General features: G+C 31.3%; 1 protein-coding gene across 3 annotated transcripts in view; it reads left to right on the forward strand.

Moving 5' to 3' along the window:
- Positions 1–11,198, forward strand: part of LOC139524397 (pleckstrin homology domain-containing family G member 7-like) — a 107,340-nt gene extending 96,142 nt beyond the window's left edge. For 2 of the 3 annotated variants that reach the window (XM_071319172.1, XM_071319179.1), the window contains exons 10-20: positions 457–609; positions 1,298–1,393; positions 2,305–2,406; positions 2,898–3,014; positions 3,449–3,623; positions 4,906–5,021; positions 5,503–5,596; positions 6,144–6,226; positions 6,969–7,104; positions 8,314–8,411; positions 8,906–11,198. In XM_071319172.1, coding sequence (XP_071175273.1) covers positions 457–609; positions 1,298–1,393; positions 2,305–2,406; positions 2,898–3,014; positions 3,449–3,623; positions 4,906–5,021; positions 5,503–5,596; positions 6,144–6,226; positions 6,969–7,104; positions 8,314–8,411; positions 8,906–9,124 — 1,389 coding nt within the window. In that variant the 3' untranslated portion in view covers positions 9,125–11,198. The remainder of the gene's footprint in view (positions 1–456; positions 610–1,297; positions 1,394–2,304; positions 2,407–2,897; positions 3,015–3,448; positions 3,624–4,905; positions 5,022–5,502; positions 5,597–6,143; positions 6,227–6,968; positions 7,105–8,313; positions 8,412–8,905) is intronic. The other variant, XR_011664791.1, reaches the window with a different exon arrangement.
- Positions 11,199–11,507: the final 309 nt, after the last annotated feature.

An 11,507-nucleotide genomic window follows, 5' to 3' on the forward strand; every position in this document is an offset into this window, starting at 1 on the left:
TTTAATTTTCAACCAACATAGAAATGAAAAAAAAGTGACGCGTAATAGTAAATGAGACATCAATTTAACAACACGACACACAAACCAAAATCCACGTCGAACTGTCTTTGGCCTTTATACATTTTTGAATTTGAGCGTCACTGATAAGTCTTTTGTAACGAGCAGCACATCTGAGGTACATGGTACCTATGATGAATATATAGGTTGACCAACGATCTTTAATTAAAGATATGTAACCAAACGATGTCACATGATTTAAATCTAACATTCCGTTACAACAAAGTCATACACAGAAATGTTCCATTTATATTGTTATTTGAAAATGATCAGAATTATTTATAACCTTGAACATAACAAGGTTTCCATATTTCTTTGGTTTTGAAAACAATCATCCCATCCATCTAAAATATAAGCTAACTATAGTATGTCCTTACACCTAATTTAATCTTATTATAGACGCTGCATTGGTCAGATTTAGTGGCTAGCTCTGACAAACAACAGGATGAGATTACGATACCAGACAAAGAGAGAAAACGACGTGAGGCAGTATGGGAATTATTCAAAAGTGAATGTGTTTTCTTAATAGACCATCTCATGGTTCTGAAGCACGTAAGTGGTTTTACTTAAACCGAATCTATAACGCTCTTGCGTAGGAAATATGTATTTAATCGAGAGAAAAAATCTATGTTATTTATACATCCTTGCTGCATATTGAAAAACCGGTTGTTTCATCACCTTAACAAATGTATTATTGTTTTCTAATATCAGTGTTTTTCTGGTATATATTTGTTTCGCAGCATACAGTGTTTTGTCAAAAGTTACACAACCAGTTGTTACTTGTGTTGTGCGTACATTCATTTCGTTGGGTAGTCAATTACAGTAAAAAAAACTTGTTTTTAAAAGTTACACACATGTACGTATACATGTTTCGAGATACTCTTTGGTTGTTTTGTTGTTTCTATTACATATTCTCAATTGGATGATTTAGGTGTGTTGTTCTGTCAAGGTAGGAATTTAAGAAGTCTTCCTGACTCATTGTTGTATGCTTGTAAATATAGATAACGTTTTAAAGGGTAAAGTTCTTATGTTAAATTTTCAAAGAAGATTGAGTAAATACATTGACTTCATGATAATTTATTAATATTCAATATAAATTGAATTATCTATTTTTAGTAGAATGATATAGCAAGGATTAACTATTCTTTAAAATGTCAAGCAAATACATTTTGTAACGACCACTGCAAAAATTAATACTTCTACTATATTTCTGTTGACGAAACTGTCTTTTTTTATGCAGTGCTTCATGGAACCGTTGAAAAAAGTTCAGGTTGAAGGACATTTAATGTTTGCTGAACCTCATGATATTTTCGGTAATTTAGATGAACTTTGCTATGTAAGTATATTTTACACCAATTTCAATTTTATCATTAAAACTTTAAATTTTTGAAGGATTTCCCTTGGAATTATTTTTATTGTATTGACGGCATAAATGACGAAAGTCTGATTCAAATAAGTAATACCAAGACAACTACTTACTTTCGAATGGTCATATTTATGATGATGAAATTTTTATTTCAGTGATGTGTAAAATTATATGTTAATTTTCTTTACTGAGGCACAAATATAAGAAACAACAATATATACAAGACGTGGAAAAATACCGCGGTTTTTGGGGTTTATTTTCTAAATTCTATTAGTTCAAACGAACATAAATTATTTATATGATAGACTATGTTATTTCTGTATACTGTCTGTCCAATCTGTTTCTTATCTCATTCATAATAGAAATAACTAAAACACTAGTTTTAGAACTTGTCAGGGACGATGGCCATTCTCTAACAGATTAACAACCAATAAACCTATTGCAATTTGTCACGTGGAATGCATGTTAATTTCATTCGAATCATTACTTTAAACGAAAAGTGTGCTTACTGCCAAAACAATACCAGAACATTTATTTAAATCTATCTCAAAATTCATATCTTACAATATCACAAACCAGCAGTCGTATACATGTAAAAATAGCTTTAAAAAAAGAAAATGTGGTATGATTGTCAATGGGAAAACTCTCCATAAGAGACCGAAATGACAAAACAATTAACATCAAAAGTAAATCAATAAGCAAAGTCCATATCGCACAGTCGGCTATAAAATGCCCCGAAATCACAAATCTTTTACAAAATAACGAGTAAAACCAACGACCTCATTAACGTTCACATTGTTTTAAGGAAAAACGAATACATGTATGCAGCACAGAAACAAACGACAACTAGTGTATTATAGAAAACTTTATTTACATTTTAGGTCAGCTATACATTTTGCAAAGATTTTATATCTGCTTTGGTAAAAGATATGAGCTCCACAGATTTTGGCAGTACAAATGTGCTTGTACGAGCTTTTGAACGGGTATGTAAAATGTTATCCAAGGCTACATATTTTATGAACAAATATACATTTAAAAATACTCAGATTCTTGTATTCTCAAATGCAATGATAACTTGGTAAATTATTTTCAATGTACTGTATGTATGTTTTTTTACATTATACATGTTTGTTTTGATAGATAAGAAAGATACATGTATCCATCAATGACAAAAAAAATCAGTTCATACGTAGCAATTTAAAAAAATCCACAAAACGCAAAAGAACAGCACTGTTGGTACATGCATGGTGAAAATTGCACTCCTTTATATATATAGGAGGTATTGGTTGCCAATTGTGTTGATTTCCGTGTTTCTTAGAACAAAAAAAAGGATTCCACCCTAAGTGCTTTTTATATACAGCTATATATCAATAATATTGCATGTCGAGATTAACTCGATTTTGTCATTTTCTTTTCTAAGTAAATCCTGATTGTAAAGTTTTTATTTTAAGTTTTGATATATATATATATTCAGTTCACAACACATTCCAGAGATGGCGGGGTATATCACACTTACTGTTTGAATTATGTTAATGCATTAGGCTACCTTGACCAGTTACGTCGGCATGATGACTTTGCTGATTTTGAAAAGGTATTCTTATTTTACTGGTCAAATGTGATGTTCGCTTATGTTGTTACTTTCACTATTACTTCTACTACTAATAATTATTAATATTATTTTATTTCAAATGGTTTTATCAAAGAGTTTCCAGGAACTGTGAGACACAATGTTTACCAATATTTGTTTAATACAGAGACTCACTGGCACTGCTAATTAAATATAGAGACTCACTAGCACGACAAGGCGTGACTTCTTGTTGGTATTTTATTTAAATGCTTCATACTGGCACCTTCTATCTTATTTGAACACTATTTCACTACAAATCATTTTTCTAATCATAAAACCACAAACAAAAAATGATATACTACACTTTCATGCGTCCGAAGAGTCTTTGCTGGATTTACCTTCATCCGTTATCTTTCAAATAATTAATAATGAATGTTATTTTTGTTTACATGTTTTAGTGGTGTACCTCTGACCAAAGATGTAACCGATTACAGTTAAATGATTTATTGGTAGCGCCCATTCAGCACTGTTCAAAATTTCCATTGTTACTAATAAATATCAGAAAATATACACAAAACTCCACAGAACAAGAGCTGCTGTCCGAACTTAGAGAAAAAGTAGAATTTTCACTGAGTAAGTATATTGGTAGAATGCCTACTTTAGTTTCAATAATGGAGGAAACAACAAAACACGTGTGGAATGTTAGCCTGATAATTTAAGTTTTTAGGTAATTCTAAACAAGATAAAATTAGTGAATCACGTCAATTGTTGTAAATATGAAAATAAAAGTTCTTGTAAAAATAGTTATCAAAGGTACCAGGATTATAATTAAGTACGCCAGACGCGCTTTTCGTCTACATAAGACTTATCAGTGAAGCTCATATCAAAATATCTATAACGTCAAACAGGTACAAAGTTGAAGAGCATTGAGGATTCAAAATTCCAAAAAGTTGTGCCAAATACGGCTAAAGTAATCTATGTCTCGGATAAGAAAATTCTTAGTTATTCGAAAAATTCAAAGTTTTGTAAACAGGAAATTTATAAAAATAACCACATTATTGTTATGTAAAACAGAGATGACCAGGCTTGGAGACAATAATTGGAATACTGTGTTTACTACTGACGTGTTAATCTTATTTGCACTATAACTTTCATATCAAAAATTAAAAGGGAGAAAGGCTAATTCGTATGACAAGTGAACAAAAGAGGGACGAAAGATACCAGAGGGAAAGTCAACCTCATGGATAGAAAATAAACTGACAACACCATGGCTAAAAATAAAAAGACAAACAGACAAAAAATAGAACAGAAGACACAATATAGAAAACTAAAGACTAAGCAACACGAATCCGAACCAAAAAACTGGGGGTGATCTTATAGGTGCTACGGAAGGGTAAGCAGATCCTGCTCCACATGTGGCACCTGTCGTGTTGCTTATGTTATTACAAATCCGGTAAATAGTCTATTTCGTTAGGTCACATTCGTGAAAAGGGAAGGGTGTTGTTGTTACGAAATAAGGAACATATCCGACATCATCTGTGAAACGGTTGTTTCATAACAGTCAATGTGTTATAATAAAAGAAATAGAATTGATCAATCTGTTTTAAAATTTATATTGGTTGCATGTTATTTTGAATGACACCAACGTATTACGGTTAACTTAGTTCTGATATGTATTTTTTTAACTGTTTTTTTTTTGTGTCTATCTGTCATTTTCGTTGTTCTGTTTTTCTAATTGTCATTTTTGTTGTTCTGTTTGTTACGTAGATCAGTCATTATGGCTGTATTGTTTATCTACAAGTCATTTCGGCAGTTCTGGGTCTTTTATTCATGTATGTATTACTTGTCATGTCAATATGCATATATTGTGAATGTTATCTAAATATTGATACAATTTTAAATTATATGATTTCAGAAAAGATGGAAGATAAATTAAAATGGGTAAAAAATTATGAACGTTTACAAGATATACAGAGTCAGTTAGTGTGGCCATCAATCTCAGATATTGATCCGAGAGCTCTTATTCCAAATGTAAGTTCGCAAGTAACACCATTAATAAATTTATAAATTTATAATATTATAAATAATAATAAAAGACAGAAAAAATATTTTAAACAATCATTGCTTAAATGATAGATGCTTACGCAATTTCATTCATGGTCCATTATCTTTGAAACTTTGAACTATATGCATAGTGTACTCTTATACAATATTTTGTAACTAGTTACCGTCAAGGCTAAAACTTACGTTTTGGTAAATAAATGACATTTGGTTTATGCTTGTATAAGTATTGACTTGTTTCATTTTCAAAGAGAGTATTTCCCCTGTTTTTCCAGTCATGATCTATGTGCTTTAACCTTGACATGCTCTATGCAATGCTCTATCAAAATTTAGAACAGTATCGTCATATCTATGTCGCAACAATTAATAGCTTTTAGCAATATTTTAATGTGTTTTAACCGTTTTCGTACATTGTCATCCCTTTTCGTAAATGAGTTCTTTTCTATTTTAGTTTCTAAAAACCAGATTATCAAGACAACCTTGTGAACGACTTATATGTAGTCCAGGTAGACAACTTGTTCATGAGGGATTTTTAACTCTTGTTGGTAAGTATGTATCACGATTTAACCAACATAACCATTAATATTCAACTAAAAAACGGGAGAAAGATACCAGAAGGATATGTAAGCGCCTCAAACATTCATTGAAAATACACTGACAACACCATGGCTAAAAAAGACAAAAGACAAACAGGCAAACAATATATAGTACACAAACCACAAAATAGAAAAACAAAGACAAATCAACACGAACGCCACAAAAATTTGAATTTAGATCAGGTGCTCCGGGAGGGTGTGCAGATCCTGTTCCACAAGGGGCGCCCATCATGTTTGTAATTTTATTACAAGCAAAGTTTACAAAGATAAATATTTGATAATTATTTTTTGCATGAATTTTGTGATGAAAGGAAAATTGGTGTTTGGATTTATATTTTGGTATGTTGTATTGCTTATTAACAAAATTGCTATGATATTCACGTCTATAAAACAGCAACAAAAACCAGTAGTTTACCAGTTTATCAAATTTTCGGTTGAATAGCTATTTGCTGGTATTCCTTAAGTAATTTATTGTTTCTTTCCTTATATTTTTCAGATTCTGCCAAATCTAATGAAATGTATGTTTTCCTTTTCGATGACATTTTATTAATAACAAAACCAAAGAAACTTCAAAGAAAGGTAAGGAGAACTACATATTTGTTAATTCAATCAGATTTGTTTGCCTTCGGTGTTTTTAAAGTAGGTGCTGCGTCATAAAATCAAAAGCTATCAACTGAAATCTGATCAAGAGGGGGTGTATTGATGTTAAGGAAAAAAGGAAAAAGGGGCGGGAAGTGGGAGTCAGGAAAAGAAACTGGGCAAAAATAGGGAATAACAAATTGAATATTCTGGGAATTTTTTTTGAGCGGTTTTCCTCTTGCAATAACGGTTAGGGTTAGGGTCATGGAAGTGAGGGTTAAGGGATAAGGAAGTGTGAATCAGGGACCCCATATCATCCACTTAGAAAACCAAAACCATGGTGAAAAATGAAGCATCAATGAACAACAAGCAACAAATATACAACAACACTGAATATAAATATGTTGTACAGGAAGTGTTCACGTTAACAAAGCAACATGTAATTGCACACATGTCGAACAGCTCCATGCTGTTTGTTATTCAAAAAGTAATTGTAGCGTACATAATTATCCTCCTGTACAAAGTCAAATATTTTGCACCAACCTTCACTAAATCACAACTAAAAAAAGCATCTAGACATAATGCATTGTACTACTTAGATATATATAATATAGAAATCTTTTTTTTAAATATCTCAAAATATTCTCATAATGACTTTCTAAAATAAATGATAAAGTCTTTATTTTTAAATTTATAACAATTTGAAGGAAGTATGAAACTTATTCTGTCATATCATTTTCAGAAACATTCATTGGATAGTAATTATATGAAGATGCAGACTATGTCAACGGTAGACAAAGGCACGTATGTGGTAATAAAACAGCCAATGTCACTTGATCGACTTAGTTTACACGATATAGGTCATGCAGAGGCAGTAGGTGAGTCCAATTGTAACACCCATTTCCACTTCATTAGCTATGTCATATAGACACTAGAAACTCATCCTGATCGATACACCACTAGATGAGTCATTCGTCTACATCAATTAAAAGTTAGAACATCATATCCGTTTTTATCTTTATATGGCATAGCCAATTCGTAGTGTTTATGTCCAGAATACTTCCTTCAAGATAATAATTATAAAACATTCCAAGACTGATATCGATGGGTTCGGCGTAAAACAGTCAGAACCATTTACAGTTAGTCACGTGGTTTTTGTAGGATGTTAACTAATGGGAACTTGAAAGAAATGTTACCGTGCTTTAATCAAGTCGTTACTTGTCCCTTTTGCATTTTGTCTCATTTTTGCGATTAAATGACATTTATAGTGTTTCATATGTTGTTGTTTTGCTCTTTCGTGCCATTGAAACCATTACTGTGACCTGTCGTAAGTTGCTTTCTCGTTGATTTAAATACGATAAACGTGTCCCATTTGTAGCCATGATACATCTCTTTGTGTTAAGTTGTCGTCTGATTTGCTCAAATCACACGCTGTATGTCAAAGGTAACATATAACAACCAACATTATAATACCGAAACAGGTCACATGAAATGAAGAATACATTACTTCCGTGTATGATATAAGGTCTTAGTTATCAAAGGTACCAGGATTATAATTTAGTACGCCACACGTAACATATTACAAAGCTCATTAATGTTACTGAGAAATAAGCAAGACAGAATATGGTCAACTGAACAATCAGGATTAAAAGCTGATTATTTTACTTAAATCTATATTACTGCAATTAGTTCATTAAACAGTGAGTGATTAATTAATTTTTTCTATGCTGAATCAATGTAATTGTTATTTAGACTGATATTCTGTCTTCATTCAAGATGTATTGACCTTTCGATTTCATTTCACACTTGAGAAATGTCTATAGAACAGTCCACATAATCGGACAGTTTTCATGAAATTAAATTCTTAAAACATGGAATTTCTTAATAATGTTTTAAGAAAGATATCAGGCTTCTAATTATGGGCGCTATGTGTCGTCTTCATAAGACTCGCCAGAGGCGTTCAAATTAAAGCAGTTAGAGACCTTAAACAAAAGTCGTATTTGTAAAGTTTTAAAAGTTTATTTAAAACACAAACTTAAATATCACCTGTTTTAAAGAATCATGATACACTTATCCCTTTTTTTCAGCAAACGGTTTAAAGAATGCATTTGTTCTTGTACAAATAAGTCGATACCAACAGGTTATAGGCGTATACACTTTCCAGTGTCCGAATGAAATGATGAAGGTACTTTTATACATGTAGTTATATAATTCATTATAACTCTGCTTTTGAACATTATAATTATTTTAACTTTTACCTGAATGTGTACTGAAGGTTATGTTTTCATATTTTCTAAAACTATATTTCAAATAATGTTTTATCAAACTATCAAAGTAAACTTTATTCATTAAGAAATATTCAAAAAGAGATATCTCTAATAGATTATCTGGATTCACTATTCATTTCTAAAAGAGAATTGACAGGATGGATCATCTTTTATGAATCAGTAGCACACATGTGTGTGTAAAGATGATACTCAAGAAAGATTAAAAGTATCACATGAAAAACGCTTATTTGTGTGATATTTCTTGAACATGAGGTATGTGAGTATTATTGAAAACTTGTGTTCCATGTATTCTAAAAATAAGGCCGAAATACTTGATACATGACATGTAACCGAGATATGCATCTTAATTACTTGTTTTAATGTAATTACCCAGAACAATTTTTATTTAAAGGTCAAATGGATGGACAAGATGACCGAGGCTAGGGCTAAGATCGTATCAGGACCTACAAAAAACTATTCATTTTTGGATAAATTCAAACAGTCCATTGCGTCCCCACCACGTTCACCGCCAGTCAGCAGTGATTTTATGAAGAACCGTAGAGCTAGACGACCTCAATCCTTAAAGTCTTCTCATGGAAAATCTCTGTCAATGGATGCGGTATATTTATGACCCTGCTTGTATGTAAATGAATTTAAGGATTACCTACATCAGCTACGGGTTATTTTATTTATGTTGAACTAGTGAAAAATGGAAGACACGAGAGTTTTCGATAAGTATTGTGTGCTTTAGAATAACACGCGCATTCGACACTCTAATGGTGTCGAAATTCTGATGTTTCAACTATTTAAATTTGTTTTAAAAGGTATATAAGATCAATTCAAAACCACAACTCATAAGAATTCCGTTGTTCATTCAGGTTGATATGTTGAAAATAAGAATTTTGAAGAATACATTTGCATTTTCAATGATATATTTAAGTTTCTGATAAAATCGATCATCATCATAATGTCAACACTACATTGTTTTTACAACAAACACTTTTTGTATAATAACCTGTGTATATTTCGTCATTAAATTCAGAAAGTACCACCACTACGTTCCGAATATTATTTCTCTTATATCTCAATTATATTGAATCGGTTTAAATTAGGGATGTCAACTCGGTGAAGATTTACTAATCGATTACTCGTTGGATTTACCGAACGATACTTGAGTACTCGCTCGGTAAAACATTTACATAAAAGGGGAAACAAAAAATTATACCAGTGTTCTGTATTGTTGGTCGTTGTAATGATCGTAAAATTCTCAACATTATTACCAAGGACTAAAAAATAGTTGAAGGAATTTTATACCATAATTAATAGCTCATTTACTTCTTGTACTAATTATGTAAACTGGTAATAATCTAATCAAGTAATTAATCAATATCTATAGAAAAAGTAATTACTCAAACAACAGTATTTGGGAACCGTAAAAAACACATTTAATTATCTACAAAGGGGTGATGATTGGATGCCATTAATCATTTGATACTAAGGCATTTCTACCTCAGGCATAGATTACTTTAGCTGGATTTGGCAAAACTTTTAGGACTTTTGGTCCTCAATGCTCTTCAACTTCGTACTTTATTTGGCCTTTTTAACTTTTTTGGATTCGAGCGTCACTGATGAGTCTTTTGTAGACGAAACGCGCGTCTGGCGTATATACAAAATAGTCCTGGTATCTATGATGAGTTTATTTGCAGAGAGTCGATACACGGTGCAACAAAATTGATCTTATTTAAATTAAATTATTTTGTAAACTTTTTCATGGACGTAACGATTTCTTAAATTTAATAGGTAACTAACAGTCCTGCTGATGAAAATATATGCTCTGACGGTTATACTTGTGGGAGGGACGAAATTTAAGTAAAAGTGTAAGCCTTGGAAAAATGCTCGTGTTCATATATCCGACACGTACTTCTGTTTGGAGAAATTTTAAATGACAGTTAAACGCAAACATTCGAATTGTATTTTAATTTTTATTCATTTTGGTTAATATTTAATTTCCCGGGAAGCGCCCTCAATAAAAATATTTTTTGTTTAAAATTAAGAAAGCAACAACATTATAACAGGAAACCGATTAGTCGAGTATCATTTTGATAATCGATACTCGATACTACCGAGCGATACTCGAGTACTCGTTGACATCCCTAGTATAAATGCATCATTATCTATCTAAAATTTGCTTCAAACATATTTCAAATATCCTAGAAAACTACAACTCAAGAGGTATTCGTAACGAACTTAATCCAGATATCAAAAATAATTACCATTACTACTGCGTGCCCAGAGACAAAACATAGGAGACGAAGAGATGGCACAAATAAAACGAGGCCATTGCTACAGAGTCAAATAAAATGAAATATTGAAGTTGCATAACTCATGCTTACAGATATAAACAAGTATCTACTTATTCTAGATTGCTACTAATTATTGAATTTTCTTATTTTCTTATTTTTTTATCTAATGGATAAAATGACAAATGTATCTAACTCAACGAGATACTTACAAAATCTATATTTATAGGTTCAAATAACGTGTTCATTAATATTGTTTTGATATTCAAGTTTTTTATTCATGCTATTATTGTTAAAACTTTGAACCATTTCATGTGAATCTCACCATATCATATTTGTTATTGTTTTAAAAAATATTTATATGGTATAATTGTTCAATAAAATGCCAAGAAATCAAAAACAAAATGCGTATTTAAAGGCCACGTTTTGTCATTTAAGATTGAAGTCCACGAGAATAAAAGGTTGCCTTGCATCAATTTTTGGTAATCTGTTGCTATAAGAAAAGGAAAGAAATATCAATGGTGTTATAACAGACAATGAATCGAGGAAAACAGAAGTTGCCATGACAAAAAACAATAAATAAACGACAAAAAGAGAGACAACAGTTCACAAAATACTCAATATAGAAATTAATATTTCACAAAACGACCTCATCCTAAAACCAAAAGTGAACGCATGAACTCCATAAGGGTCAACAGTTTATGCACGTACTTT

Source organism: Mytilus edulis, chromosome 1, assembly GCF_963676685.1.
Source record: "Mytilus edulis chromosome 1, xbMytEdul2.2, whole genome shotgun sequence".
Classification (NCBI taxonomy): domain Eukaryota; kingdom Metazoa; phylum Mollusca; class Bivalvia; order Mytilida; family Mytilidae; genus Mytilus; species Mytilus edulis.